Genomic DNA, 22,597 nt, shown 5'->3' with positions numbered 1-22,597 from the left:
TCTCGGGCCCCCAAGAGCAACAGAGGCCCCGCCCCGGACCATGCTAATGAGAGGCCGCGAGTCCCCGCCCCACGGGGTTATGCAAATAAAGCACCCGGAGGCCCCGCCCCTCGCCCCTTCGCTGAGCCTGCGCGGCGCTGCCAGGCCGACGGCGTCTCCCATCTCCGTGTCCGCCCGCGGGGCCTGCCGTCCCGTTCGTTCGTCCTGCCGCCCTGGTGACGTCTAAGCGGAGCGGGGGCTCCGACCGTGACAGCCTCGACCCGGTGAGGGAGAGGGGCTTGGGCGCTCCCGGCACCCCCTCTCGCGGGCTACCGACCCTCGGTCTGTCTGTCCGGCCAGGGTTCAGCTCCCGAGGGTCGGGTCCCCTGTGGGTCCGGCGCAGGGAGGGGGAGGGGAGGCAGTGAGCTGGGGCTTGAGAACCGGGCTCCGGGAGGGGAGCGTGGAGAGGGGACCCCGGGCCGGAGAAGCCAAGCGGCAGGTGGTGAGGGTGACTGTGATTGTGCGGTTGTCTTTTTGTATCAGTGTGTGGTTGTATAACTGTAATTGTGTGGCTTTGGGGATGCCTGTGTGGTCTGTGTGGTGTATGTGTGACTCTCCTGTGGCTGGCATTGTGTGGCTGGCATCACGGGTGTCACTCTGAGGGTGTGTGTGGCTGTGCTGTTGTGACTGCTCTCACCGACTGTGTGGGGCCGGCTCGGTGGCTGGACGGTTGTGTGCCTATGACTGCCATTGTGTGTTCCTTCTGAGGGTGTGGGGGCCCATTTTTATGTCTCAGTGTGGGGCTGTGATCATGCGCCTTTCTTGTGTGGCTCGGTGTGCAAGTCCGTGTCATGGTCCATGTATGTGCCCTTGCGTGGCCATGTGGCTGAGCTTGTGGATGACATCGTCTTTCCTGTGAGTGTCGGTGTGGATGAGACAGAGACTGTTAATGTGTGTGGCTGTCACTGAGTGCCTGGTAATTGGGGGTGTGACGCCGTGACCGGTTTATGACCCCCAGTGTGTGTGGTGACTCTTTTTGATGTAACTCTCAGTGTGGTGGCAGCCCTGAGGCTATGTCCCTGATGCGGGTGGGGTGAGTGCTTGTGTGGGGCTGTGTGCGGGGCTGTGAAGTGGATGAAGGACCTCCTCTTGTGTCCCTATGACTGTGTGTGCGTGTGGGGGGGGAGTTGTTTGATCTGCGTGGGTGTCTGTGACAGGCTGTGTGCATAGCGGGCCATGGGTGTGAGTGTGCAGTTGTGTGTAGTGGGTGCTGGGCACCTGTCTGAATGAGCAGGCCTGTCTTGTTCACCAGAGGCCAAGTGCCTAGAACCCAGCAGGCACTGGATCCTTGTTGGTGGAATGGACAAGTGCTCTACCGTGTGTGTGTGTGGTGTTTGGGCTGGAGGCTGTGGCTGAGTTGTGTATTCTAGGGATGCCAGCATGTGTGATTGTGTCTCTGGAAGGGTGAGGGGCCCTGGCCACATGGGCATCTGAGATCTCTGGTGACCCTCACCCCACATGTCACACTGCAGAGCAAGCTGCGTGGATGGGGCACTGGACCCAGAGTGCCTACCCTCACCTTCCTGGGCCTCAGTTTCCACATCTGTGCAATGGGGTTGACCATCCCTGCCCTGCTGGCCGCCAGGAGCGGCTGTGAGTCTGTGGGTGTGGCGGAGGCCTGTGGGAAGCCATAGGGCCCTTTCACAGGTGAGGTCAGCCTGGGAGAATGGGTCGAGCAGATGTGGCTCTGTTGGCCCCTCAGTGCTGGGGACTGAGGTTAGATTGGGGGGAGAGGGGGCTTGTTGGGAGAAGATAACCCCCTCACGACACAGACAGGCAGACAGGCTGGGAGGAGGGGGAGAGGGGGAGGCAGCTGGGATAGAAGGAGGGCCTGGCCATCAGCCCGAGAATCAGTCAGGCGCAGCCCATGGGGACAGGAGAGAGAGGCCCCTGTGGGCCATGGGGGAAGGGACTCAGAGGAGGAACCTGGTGGGGGTGGGGGACACAGAGCATGGGGTCCATTATAAAGCACATGAGGAAAGAGAATGGGGTCTCCTAAAAACCAGTGGGGGTGAGGACCCTTCTCTGTGGGGGAGGGGTCCTTACATTAAGCTGGAGAAGTCTCTTCCAAGGGCTATGGGGAGGTGACCTGTATGGTAAGGAGGAGAGACCCCCCTAAAAAGCTTGGGGTCCGAATCTCCTATGTGGGCTGTTGGGGGAGAAGACCACTATAGAATCTCTGGGATCCCTGGCAGAGGATGAGCTGGGCTGGTTGTGTCAGGGGAGGCCTCCAATGGGCAGGATCCTGGATATTCAGAGTCATGGCCAGAAGGCTCAGTGGGTGGAGCCAGGGCTCCTTTGTAGTAGTTCTGGGGTCTGGGGCTGGGGGAAGGGGGGGGTCATGGTGTGGCCAGAGACTCTACTCAGGCAGGTGACCAGAGCCTCCCCCTAGGCTCCACCCTGGCCGTCCCATTCCCTCCCCACCTCCACAGGCCCGGTCTTCACCATGGCAGGAGGGAGACCCCAGTCGAAGAGGAGTTTCTCCATCATTCCCTGCTTTGTCTTCGTGGAGGTGAGGAACCCAGTAACTCTCACCCCCCGCCAGTCCACCCCCCCAGACTCGCTCCCAGACCCTCAGTGGGGAGGAGGGGTGTTCAAAAGTGACACTCCCAGAGTTCCAAGCCCACCCTTACCACAGAACTCTGGGTACCTCACATACCCTCTTGAGCTTCAGTTTCCTTGGCTGTCAAATAGGCGTAATCAGAGTCCCTTTCTCCTAGGGCAGTTATGAAGTTAAGATGTATTAATTCACGGAAGAGGTTCAGTATGATGTCCTGCCCCCAGTAACAGTTGTACTTCTGGGAGCTGCTAGAACTTCTACTAGCAGTTTTATCTTTTCCCCTCTTGGTCTATGTCCCTGGCCCCCGCTGACCCCTCTCTCTGGTCTGAGCCCTGGCCCAGTCCTCACTAGCTCTCCCCCATCCTGTCTCCTCTCTCCTTTCCATTCTGCTAGTCCCTTCTCTTTCTCTTCTCCTCCTCTGCCCTCCCCTCCCCTCCTGTCTTCTCTTTCTGTTTCTGTCCCTTTGTGTCTCCCAGGCCCCGACCATTCCCAGCTTCTCTCTGTGTCTCCTACCCTTTGTATCTCCCTCAGGCTTCATCTGTCTGTCTCTCCTCCCCATCTCGGTCTCTCTCCATCTCTGTGTCTCTCGGCATGGCCCCAGCTTGGACCTGACCCTGTCTCTTCTCTCTCTGTCTCCCTGCCATGACTGGGTGGCAGTCAGTGCTTCTGGGCATCGTGGTCCTGCTTGCTTACCGCCTGGAGTTCACGGACACCTTCCCCGTACACACCCAGGGGTTCTTCTGCTATGACAGTACCTATGCCAAGCCTTACCCAGGGCCTGAGGCTGCCAGCCGAGTGCCTCCTGCACTGATCTATGCCCTGGTCACTGCTGGGCCCACCCTCACGGTGAGACTGGGGGTAGCCTTGGTCAGACCCAGGTGGCAGGAGGGCCAGGTGGAGGTGGGTGGAGGGTTGGATTTGAAGGCCAGGAAGACCCTGCCTTGATCTTGCCCACAGATCCTGCTGGGGGAGCTGGCGCGTGCCTTTTTCCCCGCGCCACCCTCAGCCATCCCCATCATCGGGGAGAGCACCATCGTGTCTGGGGCCTGCTGCCGCTTCAGCCCCCCACTGCGGAGGCTGGTCCGCTTCCTGGGTGAGTGATGTGGCCAGGGGGTCAGCTATGCAAAGGAGATCTGGGCCAGATTCAGCCATAATCATTTTATGGGGAAGAGAGCCTAGAACTGCCATGATGTGCCTCATGAGGCGAAGAGGGATATGGCTAAGGCCAGGCACAGCAGAGGTTCTAGGCACAATGGTGGGGCCTAATCCAACCATGGTGGCAACGGTCAGGGCCCCAGATTGCTACGAGGAGAGTCTCAATGCAGAAGAGGGGGACACAGGCCCAGGCCAAACACCAGTCCACCCCCCCCACCCCAAGCAGGAAGATGAGACCCCACTGTGTGGTTCCAGCCACAGTCGGTGGCCATGGTATAGAAGGGCAGAGCTCATCCAAAATGGTGGTCCCTATGACAGAGGGCTGGAGAGATCTAGCTCTGGCTGACTGTTGAGCCAGGAAAAAAGTGATCAACTCAGTAACAGTGAGTCCAGGGCAGGTGTAAAGCGGCCCAGAAATGCCATCAGGCATGGGCCCAATCCTGATGTCATGCTGTTGAGGTGTCCTAGCCCAACTATTTTGGGGTTCCAGGGGAGGACCCACTCCTGACATGGTAGTAATCCAAGGGGGACAGAAGCAAGAGGCTCAGAGTATCCTCATAGTGGTCCCAAGGGGAGAGAACCTTGGCCCAGCGATAATGGGATATGGCTTTAGGGGGATTCCCAGCTGTGCTTTAATGATGGTCACAGGAACAAGGCGCCCAGATGAGCCATAGGGGCTCACAGGAGGAGGGCCCCTGGGGTATCAGGGGCCCAGCATGAACTCCCTCTCCCACCCCACCCCCAGGGGTCTACTCCTTCGGCCTCTTCACCACCACCATCTTCGCTAATGCGGGGCAGGTGGTGACTGGCAACCCTACGCCGCACTTCCTGTCCGTGTGCCGCCCCAACTACACGGCCCTGGGCTGCCCACCGCCCTCGCCCGACAGGCCAGGACCCGACCGCTTCGTCACCGACCAGGGTGCCTGTGCCGGCAGCCCCAGCCTGGTGGCCGCTGCGCGCCGTGCCTTCCCCTGCAAGGATGCTGCCCTATGCGCCTATGCAGTCACCTACACAGCGGTGAGCCCCAGAATAGAGGCACAAAGATGGGGGGCGGCCAGTGGGCAAGGAGGCCACTCTGGGCTGGAACCTCTGATTCCTTTGCGGGGTAAAGTCACACCCCGGTGCTGGGACACTGTCCCTGGGGTGGCCCCACTCCTCGGCCGGCCGGCCAGAGTTTATTACGGTGTTCTTGACTGCCTCTTTTGGGTCTGGCCACGCCCCCTGGCCCAGGAATGCCACACCCAAAGGAGGCTGTTGGCTCCGCCCCGTGGGACCAAACACTGTTCCTGGAGCACTGCACTCCATTCCCTGGAGCCTAGCCATGTCCCCATGATGCTACAGGTCCCTAAATATTGGCTGGGACACTGGGTGGGTGGGCTTTCAACTCGGGTCCCCTGGAGCCTGGGAGGGAGGACCCCTCCCTTTGTCCTTGCCCTTTCTTGATCTGACCACGTCCCCGACTTGACCCACTGGGACTTCCTCTGTCCCCAGCTTTTCCTTGGTTCCCACCTCCTGTTGCTTTGACTCCTTTATCTAGCGTCCAGGACTAGTTTCTATTCTTGTCAGTGGATCCCTGGGGTTTGGGGATTCCACCTCCTGGAGTTCCCGGACCTGCCCCCTTGGGCCTTGACTCCACCCTCTGGTTCTGAAGCTGTGCGCTAACCTAGCAAGGATCTTTCCCAATCTGTGACTGGTCCTGGGGAGACCTGGGCCCCAGACTCCGTCCACTGCTCTTTGGTGCCCTGGCCACGCCCCCATTCCTGCAAGGGCCCGCTGGGAGTTCACGGCTCCATCCCCGAACTCCTGTCCCCCTTGCTCTGTTGCCTGGAGCCTCCGGCCCCAATGCCATTCCTAGGGATTCTGGCCACGCCCTCTGGCCCGGAAGGCAGTATCCACTTGGGTTCGGCAACTGCGCTGCCATGCGTCCCCTGACTGGTCTGGCTCCCACAGATGTACGTGACTCTCGTGTTCCGCGTGAAGGGCTCCCGCCTGGTCAAACCCTCGCTCTGCCTGGCCCTGCTGTGCCCCGCCTTCCTGGTGGGCGTGGTCCGCGTGGCCGAGTACCGCAACCACTGGTCCGACGTGCTGGCGGGCTTCCTGACAGGCGCAGCCATCGCAACTTTTCTGGTGAGCCACCTTGCCAGCCATTCCAGTATGGGAGACCCTCTATCAGCTCTCTGACCCAAGAAGCTGGACCACACGATACTGAAGGGTGTGGACTCTGTGTGACCTTGCGCGAGTCCCTTACTTTACCCTGCCTGGATGTTCTCATCTGGAAATGGGATGACAGGACCAGGACCAGGGTAAGTAGAGTGAGGTCCTTGCTTTGAGTGCAGAATTTAAAGGGCCACCAAGACACTCAGTAATCAAGATAAGTAATGTTTTAATGAGATATCTTTAAAAACCAAAATTAATGCAAAAACACATCATGTCCAAAATATCAAAAACTTAAAAGACAGGACCAGATCCTGCCTTTGCACCACTCGGCTTTACTTGCCTCACCCTAGTCACGGCGCTTTGGAATAAATAATAATAGTACCTACCTCTTAGTAAGGTGGAAAGAATGGTGCCTGGCACATAAATGTACTGGAAAAATGTTAACTGAATACCTGAGCCTCAGTTTCCTTATCTGAAAAATGGGGATGGTATTTATGCCATTCTTATATTATTGGCTTCAGGCCTCAACATGCCCCTCTCACTCTGTCCCAGGTCACCTGTGTCGTACACAACTTCCAGAGCCGGCGGCCCTCTGGCCGAAGGCTCTCCCCCTGGGAGGACCTGGGCCAAGCCCCCACCATGGACAGCCCCCTCGAAAAGTTAAGTGTGGCCCAGGTAAGGGGGGCCGGGGTCTGCTCCCGGCTGGAGAGGGTGGTGGGTGGAGGGGGACCAAGGAGGCAGGAAGTCAGGCAAGAGGTGGGGGTCTCCAGACCATGGGGAGGTAGAGGGATTGCTCGTCCGTAGACCTTGGTCCTGGGGGACAGTCACACAAAATAGAAGGGTGTGTTATGGTTATGTTGGGTCCTTCTAGTTGTCTTTTCCACTGGCTCTCTGCCTGATGAGCCCCTCATGGCTGTGGCCAGCGGGGCCCAGGGGGCCGCTAGCCCCTTCCTTCTGCCTCTTTGTCTTAGGAACCCGAAGCCTGCAGGCCGCATTCGACACCGGCACGGCTCACCCCATCCAGTGAGTGTCGAGGGAGTGGGGGGAAAACCGGGGGGACTTCCAGGTCACAGTCACTGCCACAGAGGTCTCGCCTATGCTCTCGTGGCCCCCTCCCAAGCTTTCTGATCCCCTGACCTCTGACCCTGACCCCCAGAGTCGCAGAACTGTGCCCGCCGTGGCCACCTGATCCCCAGCTGCGTGTCCTCCAGGGCTCCAGCCATGTGTTCGTCGCCCCGTGTGCCCCGTCCTCGATTGAGGTCTGAGCCGACGCCCCTGCCCCTGCCCCTGCCCCTGCCAGCACCAACCCCCAGCCAGGGCCCCTCACCCTCCTCCCCTGGGCCTGGGGGGCCGGGTGGGGGTGGCGGACGTGGTCGGAAGTTGCTGCTGCCCACGCCCCTGCTTCGGGACCTGTACACCCTTAGCGGACTCTATCCCTCCCCCTTCCACCGGGACAACTTCAGCCCTTACCTGTTTGCCAGCCGTGACCACCTGTTGTGAGGCCCCACCGCCCTCCCAGAATCTGCCAGGTCCCCATTCCTTCCCTGCCACACGTGTGTGTGCGTGTGCCATGTGAGTGCCAAAGCCCTCAGTGCACAAACCAGCCCGGCCTAGGCATTAGAGGCTGGCTGGGAGGACATTTGGGGGGCCCCCTGCCTCTCTTGCCCTCTGGGATACCCAAGTGGGCATAACTGGGAGGTGGGCCCTTGCCCCTAGGATTGCTCTTTTAAGGGCCAAAACCTGACCCCATTGGCCATTGCTCAGCCAATGGGAGCCCCCAGTTCTAAAATTTCTACTTAAAAGGAGTTTACTCCAGCCAATGGGAGCCTCCCCTCATGTCTTTGACATCTCAGGCAAGAGGGTAACTCCAGTTAGTGTTCAGCGTCTGAACAACCAATAGAAGTCCTTGGTTTTCAGAATTTCTAGGATGGGTGGGTATGATTCCAGTCAATGGGGGACCGCCAATGTCTAAGAACGAGCAAGGGAGGAGAGGGAGATGGGGTCATCCCTTGTCATCGGGTCCTCTCTCAGATTCCGGAGAGTCCAGCTAGAGCATGGGGGGCAGGCTCCCCCATGCAGGGTCCTCTCTCAGCCCCTCCCCCATGTGCAATCTCTCACTCAGTCCCTCCTAACTCCCAATTTACGCAGGGCTTGCCCCAGTTCAGAGGTTTTGGGGTTCAGGGTGCTGTGTCTCCCCTTGTCTGTTCCCAGGTCACCCCAAACCCTCCTGTTATTAGGGCTATGGGATGGGACTTTTTTTTGCCTTGGAATCTGCCCTTGTTCTTTCCAATGCCCCCCATCCCGGGCCCCAGCCTCCTGCAGATGTGCCATCATGGGGGGGCATGAGTGGAGCAGAGAGGGCTCCCCTGCCCCAGGCAGCCAAAGGCAGTGGGCAGAGGAGACACTGCCCCCCTTTCCTGCCCCCTCCTTATCTTTAATAAAGACCTGTTTGTAACAGAAGTTTGGCCACCTGCCTTCCTCCTCCCCCAGGTGTTGGGGTGTGGAAGAATTTAATCATTGGTATGTGCGTTTATTGTCACAGTGGATCTGAGAGTGATTATGGAAAAGCAGTGTGGGGTCATTGAGCCAGCGACTTGGATTTAAATCCTGGCTCAGCATTTCCTGGTTGCATGACCTCAGGAAAGTTAACCTCTCTGTTCTATTGTTTCTTCAGTCCCACAAGCTACATGTAAGGCACACAAACACATGGTGAGGGGCCTCACATGACTCCTCCAGACAGCTAGCCTGTTTCTGACTATGGCCAGGGTGCAGAGGACACAGGGAATAGGACGAGGGCGCTAGGAACCTCCATGCCAACCCCCTGGCTGCGTTGATGGGGGCAAGGGTTCTGATTGACATTGTGCTGAGACCCAACCCTTGAGGACCCAGTGGAAACCAGGATAGGAAGGGCATGGAGGCACAGACCTCCCCACAGCCCACTGTGGCTCTGAATGGCTTCAGACAGGCCATTCGGAGCATGGAGTCATTCAGGAACCAGCGAAGGGTTATCTGCTCCCCCCCTTCTATTCATTCATTCATTCATTCATTCATTCAACAAACACTGTGGATCACCTACTGTGTGCCAGGTGCTGTGTAGTAGGCACAGGGGCTGTAGCAGTGAACAGGTCGGACACAAATCTCTGCCTCAGGGAGCTAACATTCTAATATGTGAGAGACAGACAACAAGATAAATAAGCTAGATACAGAGTCACAATGCCAAATTCCAAAAAGGTCTGAAAACCAAAATTTTTTCATAACCCACTTGTGGCAAAACCTGACCTTTACTGACATAAGGTTATTATACCTTTTATTTATTGAACTTGATGTAAATATTCTTATGTTTCATTGCAGATAAAGGAAAGTGTTTGATTTTGAGATGTTATCCCAGGCCCCACTAGGGATGTTATGCAATACATAGTATTATACCATAGTACTTTTAAAAAATCTGAAAAGTTCTGAATTCCAAACTCTAGGATCAAGGGTTTAGGTCAGGGTTTGGGATCTCTGATATATTAGATATTTGATAAGTGATAGGAGAAAATTAAAGCTAGAGAAGACAATGGGACAACTTTAGGATGGGGACACGGTTTGCAATTTAAAGAGGCATGAAGGAGGGAGGAGAGAGCCATGTAAATATGGCAGGGGGGAAGGAACGGTCGAGGCAGAGGGAAGAGCAAGCACGAAAGCCCTGAGGTGGGAACCAGCCCACTGTGTTCAGGGAACAGTGAGGAGGCCTGTGTGGCTCAGGTGAGCCAGGGAAGAGGCAGATAGAGGGAGAGGAGGTGGCGTAGGTGGTGGGGCTGATTGTGGGCCATGGGAAATGATATGGGAGCATGAGAGGGCTTAAGGCAGAGGAGGGATAGAATCACGGAGCCCCCTTCTTCACCAAACAGAGCTCCTATTTCCAGGGATCGCACCCCTGAGAGCCATGGTTCCTTCTTTTTTTTTTTTTTTTAAGATTTTATTTATTTATTTAATTGAGAGAGAGAGAGACAGCGAGAGAGGGAACACAAGCAGGGGGAGTGGGAGAGGAAGAAGCAGGCTTCCGGCCGAGCAGGGAGCCCAATGTGGGGCTCGATCCCAGGACCCCGGGATCATGACCTGAGCCGAAGGCAGTCGTTTAACAAACTGAGCCACCCAGGTGCCCCGCCATGGTTCCTTCTGTCCCACAGCTACCTCCGTGCGGGCCAGGACAGAAGCAAAACTTCAGCACAGCGGACAGCACTCCAGGCAAACCCGCTGGCGCTGTCCGCGGTCCTGAAATTAAGTGCTGGCCAAGAAAGGGTAAAGTGGGGATTGCCAGACACAAAGAAGCGTTCGGGCCTGCTAGAGAGGGTGGAGACAGCTGGTCTCGCCATGTCCACACCCTCATCCCAGGATGGATAATTTTAGGTATAAAATCCAGACTAGGGCATATGTACATATTCAAAAGACTCCTCAACATGCCCCCGTAGGTCCCACAGAATCTCTAACTCAACTCAACTAAAACCGAGTTCTGGTTTATAATGTAAGTAAGACCACAACCATCCTCTGCTCAAAGCCTCTTGTGGCTGGCTCCCCATGCATCCTGGTAAAAGCCAAAGTTCTCCTAGTGCCTCAGAGCCTTTGCACTTAGAGGTGCCACCGCTTGGAATGCTGTTCCGCACCCCGCCTCCCCCCTCCCCCCATCTACATGGTTCACTCCCTCACCTCCTTCAGGCCTTTACTCAAATGTCACCTTCTCAGTGAAGCCTCCCCCTACCACTCTATTTCAAATTGCAAAATCAAACAACTGGTCCTTCCAGCTCTTGTTTACCCTGTGCAAATTTTTTTGGCATACACTTGTCATCCACTCACAGACTACTTAAACTCCTCGTTATGCTTAGTGGCCATTATCTTTTCCCTCACTAGGATGTCAGCTCCACAAGGACAGAGACTTAGTTGTCTTTTTTTTTAAGATTTTATTTATTTATTCATTTATTTGAGAGAGAGCATGAGTGGGGAGAAGGGGCAGAGAGAGGGAGAAGCAGACTCCTTGCTGAGTAGGGAGCCTGGCGCAGGGCTTGATCCCAGGACCTCGAGATCACGACCTGAGCCGAAGGCAGATGCTCAACTGACTAAGCCACTCTTAGTTGTCTTTTCACTGCTGAAGCCCTGGTGCCTAGAACAGTGCCTGGCACTAGGTGCTCAATAAAATTTTATTAAATGAATGAATTAATCACTTGATGCTGAAATATGAGGGGGAAACACAGACTGACTCTGGGCTGTCCACTCCCCTGTCCCCTCACACTTTGGTCCTCCCTCCTCCTGGGAGTTTCTTTACAGTAAGGGTCCTTCCACCAGGACATGAAGACAGGCATCTGAGAAGTGAGAGAAAGAAGTACTATGTGTACAAGAAATATGCCAAACATCTGCATCTCTGCCAACGTACTCAGTCTACATTTACAAGCACCTGCTGTGTTCTGGGTGCTGTTCTAGGAAGTGGGGGCCGAGCAATGAACAAAAGAAAGAACCTCCCTGGTGGAGTTGACATTCTAGTGACAAGAGAGGCAATAAGTAGATAACATTGGAAATGATAAGTTATTTGAAAAGAAAGATGGATAAAGAGTGTAGGGCATGCACTTTTACACAGGTGACCAGGGAAAGCCTCTCTGAGTAGGTGATATTTGACCAAGACCTGAATGGAGTGGGTGTGAGCCACAGGGATATTTGGGAGCTGAGTGCTCTCAGCAAGGGAATACGAAGTGCAGTGGGGCTGTGTTCAGCATGCTCCCGTGTATGTATGTAACTGCACGACTATGTGATACTGTGTGTCACCCAGTATGTCACTACTGGGTGCTTGTGCATTTGGAGTGTTGCAAAGTGAGGTGAATCATGGGTTGTGCATCTGTTGGGGGAGGGGGTTGAGGTGGTATGTTTGACAAGGAGTGTAACAGTGTGCTTCGTGTGTTTGTGTGTAGAAAGAGCTGCAGGCACATTAACTGAAAGGAAATGTATCTATGTGTGTGCACGTGTGTGTGTGTGTGTAATAGCAATGGTATGGTTGTATCAGAGTGTGTTTTAGTGTGTGTGCAAGGGAAATGGTGTGGGGACGTAAATGTGGGAGAAAGTGTATGGGATGGTTTGTGTCAGGATAGGGCTGTGAACATGTGGGTGATGGGGGTTCTGGAAGTAGAATATATGCAGAGATGCCATGGTGTGTGTGTGTGTGTGTGTGTGTGTGTGTGTGAGCGCGTGTGTGTAGAGGGGTGTGGAGGTGACTGGCGGTGTGGGTGGGTGTATTGGGGGATGCTGTGGATCTGTTTTCTGGCCCCAGAGGGAGAGAAAAAGCCCAGGAAATATCAGTTCCGCCCCGCCCCTGGGTCTCCTGGCAACAGCACCACTTTGAAGTTACCAGGAGACGGAGTTGCCAGGGCAACAGGGGTGAGTGGCAGCTGTGGGGCGAAGTCTGGGTGAGGAGACCCAGCCAGCCATCACTTAGCCACTTATCTTGTTCCCCCTCGTTTCCCAGTTTCTCATCAATCCTACCTTCCTTTCTTCATTCATTCGTTTAACAAGCATATATTGAGAATTTACAATGATCTAGTCACTGTTCTGGGCGCTGGAGACACCTAAGTGAACAAGACAAACAACGTCTCTGCCTTGGCTGTCCCTTAGTCTCCCACCCCGTGTGCGTCTTTGTCTCTCCTGGCATCTTCTTTGGTCTATGGTCATGCCCGCCCCCTCACCCCAAGAAAACCCAAGGAGCCCCCAGGCCAAAGAGGAAGTCAGCTGAGACTCCTCTTCTCACAGATTCTCAGAGATGGCTGCTGCTTTTTGCCCACGAATGTTTCTGAGCCTGCAGCCTCCAACACAAGCTTGTGCCAATACTAAGGTGCGGAGAAAGAAGCACACAAGCTCCTCCATCACTCACTTTCTCAGCTGTCATTGGGTGACATCAGCAGAAACACACACAGACACATTCATCACAATATTCCTCTGATCATGAGCTCCATTTTACAGGTGAGCAGACTGAGGCTAGGAGACTTTAAGTAATGTGTCAGTGATTAGGACCTGTTTCCTTCAACTCTCGATCCTTATATTTGTCTGATTAGCTGATTAGTTCACAATAATAATATTCGTGCTGCTTTCCTAAGCCAACTTGCGCAAAGGAAGGGCCTTTTCTCCCTCAAACGCCTCCATTCCTGCTCCCTCAAACTTAGTTATTTGCCCCTTCACCGGGGGGAGGAGCTAGTAAAGGCCAATCTAACTTTGATGGCAGATCCATGTACCAATGGAGAAGCTAATGCATTGTAACCAATGAGACCTCGGCTTGGGCGGGATTAAGGGCAGGAACGGGCCGCTGATTGGACAGAAGTATGTTGCGAATGGCGGAGGTGCTGAGGCGGGTGCTAAACCTGGGCAGCTCGGCAGAGTCCGAGGAGGAGAACACGGCTGAAGCTGGACCGCCCTTGCTGCTCCTCGGCGGTCCAGGGTCTGGAAAGACGGCGCTGCTATTCGCGGCGGCCCTGGAAGCGGCAGGAGAGGGCCGAGGCCCCGTCCTCTTCCTCACCCGGAGGCCTCTTCAAAGCCTGCCCCGCGGGAGAGGAGCAGCGCTCGACCCCCTGCGGCTACAGGTAACCGAGGGATGGGACCGAAGGCGGACTAGTTAGTACCTGAGCCTATTGAGGATTGAGTGACAGGTAGACAGACCAATGGAGGGGACGAAGGAAGAGCGAGCCGGCGCGGCCATTGTGGGGCGGACTCATTAATGAGCGGAGGGTGGGAGGGTGGGGGCGGGACCATAGGAAGCTTTGTTACGATTGGGAAACTGTCCCGGGGGGCGGGGCTAGAGAGAGGAGACGCCCAAAAGGTGGAGTCAAGGGGGTGGGTAAGAGGTGGGGCTAAACCAGCGTCTTGTTTGGACGCCGGCTTTTCTTTCGGGACCAATCAGTAGGTCCCACTGAGAACCTACCTACCAGCGGGTTTTCCGTGGAAAGATTGCCTTAGAGACCTGGCGAAAAAACTTACCTGTTCTCAGCTAATGGGGCAGTGGTAAATGCAGGATAAAAAAAAGAAGGTGGGGGTGCCTGGCTGGCTCAGTTGGTAGAGCATGCGACTCTTAATCTCAGGTTTTTAAGTTCCAGCCCCACCCACCTTCGGTGTAGAGATTACTTAAAAATAAAATATTTTTATATAAAAAAAGGGGAGGTGGGTACTAGTAGAAGAGTATTCGACCACTCTGAGCGGCTTCACTCTGGAACCAGCTGAGGCCTGAGAGCCTAGTGCAGGAAAGTATACAGGGCAGCAGGGCAGCTAAAGCTGGGAGCCTGGCTTCCTGAGCTGAATCTGGTCTTTTCCTTTTTTCCTCCCTCTAGAAGATCCGCTTCCAGTACCCACCGTCAACCCATGAACTCCTTCAGCTTCTGTGCTCTGCCCATGAGGCCCGGGGCCCAGCGCCCTCCCTCCTGCTGCTGGATGGCCTGGAGGAGTACCTAGTGGAAGACTGGGGGCCCCAGGAAGCGGCCTACTTGGCTGCCCTGCTTCTAGACACAGCTGCCTACTTCAGCCACCAGATTGGGCCTGGCCAGGGCTGTGGGCTCATTGTGGCCCTCCAGATCCAGGAAGAGGGAGACAGTGGGGATGCCCTGCAGCTGTCGCTGCTCCAGCGGTATTTCCCTGCCCAGTGCTGGCTGCAGGTGGATGCACCAGGCCCCGGACAGCGCTGCCTCCGAGCCTGCCTGGATCCAGGTGGGCTGGGCCCTAGAGCAGAGTGGTGGGTGGCTTTCCGACCAGATGGAGAGATGACAATCACCCCATGGCCTGCCCAGGCTGGTAACCCCAGCTCAGACAAAGGTTCAAGTTCTGAAGGCCAGCCTTGAGTTTTGGTGTGTGACAACCTCTCTGCCTCAGTTTCCCATGGCTGGAATACTTACTTCAGGAACACGTGCAAATTCAAAGACCTAAAGAATCTAAAGTGCTTTTTCTTTTTTGAAAAATAGTACCTTTTATGCCCAATCAACATATTGTTTTGTTGTTTTGAACTTTATAAAAAGTTTCATGATAAATGTAATCTTCTGAGACTTCCTTCTTCTCCCACTCAACGTTGTTATTAAGATTAGGCCAGGGGCACCTGAGTGGCTCAGTGGGTTAAGTGTCTGACTTCAGCTCAGGTCATGATCTCCAGGTCCTGGGATCAAGCCATGGGTCAGGCTCCCCTGCTGAGTGGGGAGTCTGCTTGTCCCTCTCCCTCTGCCCACAACCCCACCCCCACCCCCGCCCGGCTCCGGCTCATGCTCTCTCTCTCTCTCTCTCAAATAACTAATAAAATCTTAAAAAAGAAAAGATTAGGCCATATTTTTTAGTTCAGTCCTTTTTCCCTATTGCATATAATTCCATGGGTGACTATACCCCCATTTTATTCATCAGATTGACTTATTTACTGCTTATGAACATTCTTGCACACATATCCTGGTTCATGTCTGTGAGGCCTTTTAGGGTATATACCTAGAAGTGGAATTGGTAGAGTAGGTCTGCATATGTTCATCTTTCGTCGGTTATGTCAAACTTGTAAAAAGTGGTTAAACCAGAACTCCCAATGAGCCACCTGATGACACTGGTCACATCAGAGTACTTTCTTAGAACAGGGCCTGATTCAAAACAAAGCCTTACAAAACAGTGTCATCATTATTAGTGGCAGAGGCCAGCTAGAGGCTCATTCAACAACCTTCCTCTCCCGGGGTGTACAGCTAAACTACATTTCCCCCCAGCTGTCTGTGGTTCTAGCTGGGGTCCTGTGACTATTTCTGGCCAATGGGATTTGTGAAGAAGAGATGATTACTACTTCTTAGGCTAACTCCCTAAAATGGCCCACCAAATCTTCTGTTTGTTTTGCTTATTGGTTGGCAAGACGCAGAGGACCCATCTAAAGACCTCAGGGTGGCCCTGGGGGATGGGGAAGCTATAGACCAGAAGGGTCGGGGCTTCTGACTCATCCCAGAGATGACTGCTCACCTAGAGGTTTGCATTGAAATACGAGAGAGAAAGCATATTGATGTGTAAAGCGACTCATATTTAGGGGTTGTTTTGTTACGGCACCTAGTACAACATATACTGACTAATTAGTTTTATTATGATTATTATTCAGGTTGCCAGATCCAGAATTTCAGACGGAGCTCAAGGCCTTTTTCTGCTGCCCCTATGGCCTGGGCCCAGGGAAAGATGGGGTTTACAGGATGTTTGTAGAAGTCATGATAGGAAAAAAAATACACACACATTCATGCATACACACACACACAACTCTCCATTTTAAAATACTGCAAGGATGGACTGAGCAGGATGGACTGGGCAGAAAGCCGAGGTTAGCAATGCCCCTAGTCCTGAGGGAGGCCTCACCAACCCTGCTTGATAAGTCTTAGGCCTGGACTAGCACTTGAGGTCATGCTGGATCTCCAAACGTCTGAGGGCTGGAGTCCTAGGAGCAGGCCACATAGCTGGGAGGTGAAGGCTCAGGGGCTGGGATGAGGCTGTTCTCATAAGGGTTCGAGAAGGGGCCATTCGATGAGTCCCCCTGGGCTCCCTGGGAGCCCCCTGAGCTGTAGTCAGTTGAGATGCCAGAGTCAGACACCATGAGGTACAGGTACTTTATGTGGGGTGGGGTGGGGGGCAGCTCAGGGGGCAGTGCCCTTGGGCGCAAGAGCTGGGAGCTGGGATCCAGGATGGTATACTCAAAGCTGGTAGCCAAGGCCCCCTCTGGCCCAGGCTTCAGGGACAAAGCAGATGAGCAGGAGGATGCTTCTGAGCCTTTATCCATGGCTACTATGTCCAAACCGCCATCAGGCCGTGGGAGATCCTCACTGGGTGGGTTCCGGGGCAGCAACCACTTGTCCAGCACCAGGTAGGTGTCCTGGGTACGTTCACTGCCCACTGGCTCCAGCAGGGGTCCCTCATCCTCTGCCCCTGGCTCCACCGCCTGTGTCGCCCCCCAGCAGCGCTCAGAGAGGACTTCCAGGGGGGCGGGTGGGTCCTCTGCAAAGGGAGTGCAGGGGCTCCACCAAAGACAGCCCTCATTCTGGTAGAGCCACAGCTGGGGAAACAGCACCAGCCTGCTCAGAGACCTGGGGTTCAGCCGTAGGAGCAGGGAAGCCCCAAGCCCTGAGGGGACAACCATGCCACCTACCTGGAAGTTACCCTTGTGGGTGGTGAAGAGGCCCTCAAACTCACTCTCAGGGCTTGGGATGCCAGGCCAGATCTTCTGCTTCAGAGCCCTGGTGAAGCCAAAAGAACCAAGAACATGGGTATGTGTCACTGAACACCCACCACTACCCTGTTAGGAGCAGTCACAGGGGCACAGATAGTCCTGGCCCCTTGTGACCACAGTGGAGGCAGAAGAATGCATAGGGACAGAGGAACAGAGGCTCTGGCTTCCACCTGCAAAGGCCTATAGGTGGGTGACTGGAACAGGGTTTTGAAGGATGCATAGGAGTTCAACATGCACTGTTGTTACTTCCCTTCTCACTCCTTTCCATAATATTCCCCCAATGTACTCAGAATAAAATTCAAACTCCTCCCCACAGCCCTGCAGACAGCCTGGCATGTTCTGACCCCCTGTCACCTCCCTCACCTCATCATTTAACCACTCTCTCCTAACACATTCTGCTCTAGCCAGAGAGCCCTTCTTGGCAGCTGCTTCAATGTTCCAAGCTCATTCCCACCTCAGGGCTTTTGCACTTGCTGTTTCTTTTCAATTTTCATGTGACTGCCTTCTTCCAACCTTCAGGTTTTCATTCTGATGTCACCTCCCAGAGGTCTTTCCTGATCATCCTGTCATGTCCCCAGGCCCCACTTGTTTCTGTGATATCACAATGCATAATCAAATATCTGTTGGTTCTCTTGTTATTTGACTCAACTATGAGATCCACAGGGTGAGGGACTTGTTTGTTTTCCACTTTCTCCCCAGTGCTTAGCACACAGTTGGCACTCCGTATGTATTTTTCAACCAAGTAAATAAACAAGGCCTTGAAAGACACCTAGGAGACTGCTTGGCAGACAAGGCAGGAAGGGCATTCCGGGCAGACGGAATAGCATGTGCCTAGGCTTGAGGGCGTGAAACCACATGTTATGTGCTGGGAATTCCAAAAACCTCAGGATGGCTGGTCCTACCGTAAAGAATCTAAGGAGCCTCACAACAGAGGCAGGAGGCACTCAGGGTGTTAAATCTTTCCATTAAGCCCATCCAGGGATTTTACAAAAGTGGATAAAATTGGGAAAAGGAACGAGCAAAGGAATTCAAGGAGCAGCCACTGAGGTTGAAGGAAAACCAGGTGAATGTTCCCAGGGAATTTTAACTAAGAGTCTGGGTCTGGTCTGGCTTGCACTCCAGCCCTGCCACTGACCCCTCACTGTGTGTCCCTGGGCAAATGCCTGCCTGTCTCTGAGCCTAGCTTTCCACAGCAAAAGAACGGTGGGGAGGAGTCTGGGCTAGGTGCCCGAATGGGGCGCTCACCTGCGGTGGGAGAGCAGGGCGAGCACGGCCAGCAGTATCAGGATGAGCACGAGGATGAGGGAGAGCGTCAGGATGAGGGGGTCCAAGTCTGAGGAGCAGAAAGTCAGGGTGGTGGGAATGCCCCATGTTCCGCCCTAGCCCCTCCTACGCCCCTACCTGGGGCCTCACCACTAGCTGTCAGCAGCGACGCAGGCTCGGACCAGGCGCTCCAGAAGCCACCGAAGCTCGGCTCGGCCATACGCGCGCGTACCATGAAGGTGTAACGCGTTCCGCCCCGAAGGTTGCTCAGCACGCACTCAGTGCGGCCATCCAGGATCTCCACCTGGGGGCGGGGCCTGGGTGAGAGGCGTGGCCAGAGGGAGCGGGGCGAGCAGAGAAAAGCCTGGGGGGCGGCACCGAGCCAATCAAAGAAAGGAAGGACAGCTTCCCAAGCGCTGCCGTGAGGGGGAAGGGCACTGAAAGCAAGAAGCGGCTTCCAGGAAGGCTCGGGGCCAATCAGGACGGGGCCCCAGGGAGCAGAGGGCGGACTCGGGCTATTTAGGGGCGGGGCCAGAGCCTAGAGGGTCGGGACCTTGAAGGGGTCTAGTATTTGGGACACTGGGGTAAGTGGGATTGGGTCCAGGCGGGCTGGGGAGGCACTGGGAAAGAAGACATGTCAGTGGGCGTGGAGGTGTCTCGGGCAGGGAGATGACGGGCGTCAGAGGCGGGGCCTGGAGGGGCGCGGCCAGGGGGCGGGGCCGTGGTGACCATCTGGGCGGGGTTTGGAGGGAGGAGGCGGGGCTGTCCACCATGGAGCCTTTGGGGCTGGCGGTAGAGGCAGCCTCACCTTCTGTGCGCCCCCCGCGACGTTGCCAGAGGAGATGTTCACTTCGTAGCGGATGAGGCTGGCCACGGGGGCCCCAGGAGGCGGGAGCCAACGCAGTACCACGTGGCCGCCCTCGTCGGCCCGCCGCGCCAGCAGCCCCGCTGGGGGGTCCAGGAGCACTGAGGAGAGGGGTTGATCAGGCGGGCGGTGACCGTGACTCCCTCACCCGACAAGGTCCCCATTCCCTGCACACTTACCTACTTCGTTGATGTGGATGATACGGTGATAGCGTGGAGCGCCCGAGGATACCGCTGTGACGCGCAACTCTAAGGGCACGAAGCTCGACGTGTCGGCCGTGGGCAGCGAGCACCAGAAGCGCACAGCGCCGCGAGCCGTGGGCGCCTGGTGTAGGCTGCATGGCTTCCATGGCTCACCCCTGTGCGCCAAGGGGCCAGAGAGGCGACGGGGCAAGTTGGGGGTGGGGGTGCGACAGGTTGTTATTGCCTGGACCGTGGGCGCATTTTGGGCACCACCACCAAGGGGCGTCCCAGCCCCGACGCACGCGACGCCTTAGTCCTATCGGAGGGGTGCCGTCCCTGCCCTACAGTTTGGGATCGCCCTCCAACAGAGATCGCGGGAGTGTTCCAACCCCAGCCACTAGGGGGCCGTGTCAGCCCTGACCCCGCGGGCTTCCCACCAGTGACCACCTGGGCAGGTGCCATCCGGCCCCGATCCCAGCAGATGTCCCAAAGCGTGAGCTCCGGGGCGAGCTCTGTCCTGCCCACCCGCCCCGTCCTCAGAGCGTGGGGGCGCTCCACCTGCCCCGCTGCACTCACTCGAGCTGGTAGAAGAAGCTGTAGTTGTCGGGGCCGACCCCGGCGCTTGCCGCTTCCTCCCAGAAACACACCAAGTCCTCCAACCGTTCGGTGAAGCACAGAAGCTCTTCGGGCCCGCGGGCAGCCAGCAGGGCCGCTGCGGGTGGGAACAAGGGGAGGGGGTCGGGGGAACCCTGTCTTCGGGCCACCGCGTCCTCCCCCCTCCCTCCTGCCGCCTGTGCGAACCGATAAGAAAAAAGCCCCGCCTCGCTCTCTACCCCAAGCGGGGCCCCTCGAAGGGTCCCCAGAGGTGGTGCCCCCCGAACTCCCAAGCACAGGTTGCTTGCCTTACTGTTCCCACACACATCCCCGCCCGCCCCACAACGCGCGGGACTGCGCGCAGCTAGCCAGGCCTCCGCCTCCCGCTGCCGGCCCCGCCCCAGGCCAGGCCAGGCGAGCCACTGGATGTGTGCGGAGGTGGCGGGCTCCCCTATCGGCCCCGGCAGGCTGCCGGCGGCCCGATAACGCCAACCGTGGCCCCCTCCCCCGCCCCTTCCCTCAACCCGGCAGGCCGAGGGATCTGGCGCCCGCGTACAAACCATGTTTACAGTCGCCAGCGGCCCCGGGCCCTCTGCCTCGACCCGGGCTTTGTCCTCCCTCCCTCCAATGAAGGGTCGGCTAGGTCCCTCTCTCCTCAGGGACTCTAGACGTCGAGGCCTAGACCCAGCACCGCCCCTGTCCCATTAGGATATATCATGTCCCAGTCTCCCTGGAAAGATAAAACGGGAACCTTATGTCCCCCTCCAGACCCAGTCTGGAGTCTTAGAACCCAGTATGCTACACCAGGTCCCAGTCCAAGAGATTCAGAGACCAGCTTGGCCCTGAGGACCTAAACTGGAGGTTCGGAACCCGATATGGCCCCCAGGACCCAGGCTGGAAGTTCAGGCCTGAGCTTTGCCCCCAGGACCTAGTGCGGGGGTCCCACACCGATCCACCCTTACCTTTACTTTCAAACTTGGGGTCCAGGGGTTTGGGTGGGGAAGCCCAGGCGGCCCCAGCGAGCAAGAGACAGAGAGAGCGGACTCCAGGCCAGAGGTACGCCCAGAGGTGATCCATGATGCAGCCCCCCGCGACGGGGGCCCCAGGGCCCCTGCCCCCCTTCCGCCCCTGGCACAATCCACAGCTGGGTCAGCAGCTGCCTCCGCCGGACACAGCTGACCAGGCCCTTCCCGGCCAGGCGCCTCCAAGTGGCAGCTCCCCCGAGGGGGCGGGACCACACGCAGCCTGGGCTGAGATAAGCGGGAGGAGGCCGCCCTGCTGGTCCCGCGGGAGGCCCCAGGGGCCCTCAGGCCCCCCACCCCACCCCGCGGCCACTTGGGGGTCAGGAACAGTGCCGGTTTCTGCGGCAGACACACTTTCTTACTGTGTGACCCTCGGCAGGTGACTTATCCGAGCTTCAGCCTTCTTGTCTGTAAAACCCGGCTTGGCACATAGCAAACATTCCAAAAATGTAAGATACTGGTATTATCGTGCTAATCAACATCTCTTCCCAGTCTGGGTGGGAATAAATAATCGTAAGAGTGACTGGCGGTTGAGTGTTTGCACGGTGGTAGGCAGTGTGACCAGACAGTATGTACCATATGATCCTGTATTGGTAAAATAACATACATTCTGGAGGTTGAGATTTGTGATTTCTTTGGAAAAGTTTTACTCTTGGGATATTTTTACTGTTGGGATTTTATTTTACGAGGAATGTGCAGTTCTTTTAATCTGTAAAGTAATTATAGTACACACGGTGAAAGCTATTCATTTGGGCTGAGCTTCTCAAACCAGGGTAAACACCCCCACAGGGGTACACCTGCCTGGGGCGCTTTGGCGCCTGCCCTCCCTCGACTAGCCAGTCAGAACACTCCGTTTCCCGGAGCACCGTGATTGGCTCAGGGTGGGCATGGGACCCAAATGGATCCAATGAGCCTCCATCCTGGGACTTTACCCGAAGTTCCTAGGGAAAAAGAATTTGCCCACATCCCATTGGCCAAGACTTAGTCACATGACCACATTTTGCTGCAAGGGAGACTGGAAATGTTTTCTATTTTGGGTGGCCAGCTGAAAATCAGGGGTTGTTCTGTTGCCACAGAGGGTGATTGGATTTGGCAAGGTGCAGGGTGGGGGGTGGACACAGTCTCATTCTCAGGGCAAATCAGAGCCCAGAGACAGCAACATAATCCTGATGACATCTTTTGAATCCCTGGATCCAATTGTGATTGAAGCTGGACCCACTGAACTTTTCATTTACACGAGCCATTGGTTTACTTTTTTTTTTTTTTTTTTTTAAGATTTTATTTATTTAACAAAGAGAGAGCGACAGCGAGAGGGAACACAGCAGGGGGAGTGGGAGAGGGAGAAGCAGGCTTCCTGCTGAGCAGGGAGCCCGATATGGGGCTCAATCCCAGGACCCTGGGATCATGGCCTGATTCAAAGGCAGATGCTTAAGGACTGAGCCACCCGGGCACCCCAGGACTGGGTTTTTGAACACTTGAAGCACAAAGACCCCTGATCAACAATGAGATATAAAGGGGCACCTGCATGGCTTAGTCAGTTAG

At 55.9% G+C, this 22,597-nt stretch overlaps 3 protein-coding genes across 7 annotated transcripts; 2 read left to right on the top strand and 1 right to left on the bottom strand.

Moving 5' to 3' along the window:
• Positions 1-97: 97 nt before the first annotated feature.
• PLPPR2 (phospholipid phosphatase related 2) lies at positions 98-8,371 on the top strand. 4 transcript variants are annotated; one of them, XM_036075567.2, is made up of 10 exons: positions 98-263; positions 1,512-1,686; positions 2,472-2,551; positions 3,257-3,445; positions 3,557-3,692; positions 4,500-4,771; positions 5,705-5,881; positions 6,464-6,586; positions 6,883-6,934; positions 7,068-8,371. In XM_036075567.2, exons 3-10 carry the CDS (start codon positions 2,486-2,488, stop codon positions 7,409-7,411), a joined length of 1,359 nt encoding a protein of 452 aa, XP_035931460.1. In that variant the 5' UTR covers positions 98-263; positions 1,512-1,686; positions 2,472-2,485; the 3' UTR covers positions 7,412-8,371. The 4 variants fall into 4 exon arrangements, with proteins under 4 accessions (XP_035931460.1, XP_035931464.1, XP_035931474.1 ...); XM_036075571.2 differs by having other exon boundaries at positions 2,432-2,551; XM_036075597.2 differs by having other exon boundaries at positions 99-263; positions 6,464-6,570; positions 7,068-7,159.
• Positions 8,372-13,245: 4,874 nt separating this feature from the next.
• Positions 13,246-14,942, top strand: SWSAP1 (SWIM-type zinc finger 7 associated protein 1). The gene is made up of 2 exons (XM_036075704.2): positions 13,246-13,506; positions 14,248-14,942. Exons 1-2 carry the CDS (start codon positions 13,249-13,251, stop codon positions 14,749-14,751), a joined length of 762 nt encoding a protein of 253 aa, XP_035931597.1. The 5' UTR covers positions 13,246-13,248; the 3' UTR covers positions 14,752-14,942.
• Positions 14,943-15,978: 1,036 nt separating this feature from the next.
• On the bottom strand, positions 15,979-21,228 carry EPOR (erythropoietin receptor). 2 transcript variants are annotated; one of them, XM_036075677.2, is made up of 8 exons: positions 20,996-21,228; positions 20,016-20,151; positions 19,437-19,615; positions 19,201-19,358; positions 18,543-18,696; positions 18,375-18,462; positions 17,049-17,136; positions 15,979-16,955 (listed from the first exon to the last, which is right to left on the bottom strand). In XM_036075677.2, exons 1-8 carry the CDS (start codon positions 21,108-21,110, stop codon positions 16,344-16,346), a joined length of 1,530 nt encoding a protein of 509 aa, XP_035931570.1. In that variant the 5' UTR covers positions 21,111-21,228; the 3' UTR covers positions 15,979-16,343. The 2 variants fall into 2 exon arrangements, with proteins under 2 accessions (XP_035931570.1, XP_035931583.1); XM_036075690.2 differs by having other exon boundaries at positions 16,549-16,897.
• Between the last annotated feature and the right edge of the window lie 1,369 nt (positions 21,229-22,597).

The sequence above is a fragment of the Halichoerus grypus genome, chromosome 1 (assembly GCF_964656455.1).
Source record: "Halichoerus grypus chromosome 1, mHalGry1.hap1.1, whole genome shotgun sequence".
Classification (NCBI taxonomy): Eukaryota; Metazoa; Chordata; class Mammalia; order Carnivora; family Phocidae; genus Halichoerus; species Halichoerus grypus.
The sequence above is the reverse complement of the archived record's forward strand: the minus strand, read 5'-3'. Positions and strand labels throughout refer to the sequence as shown.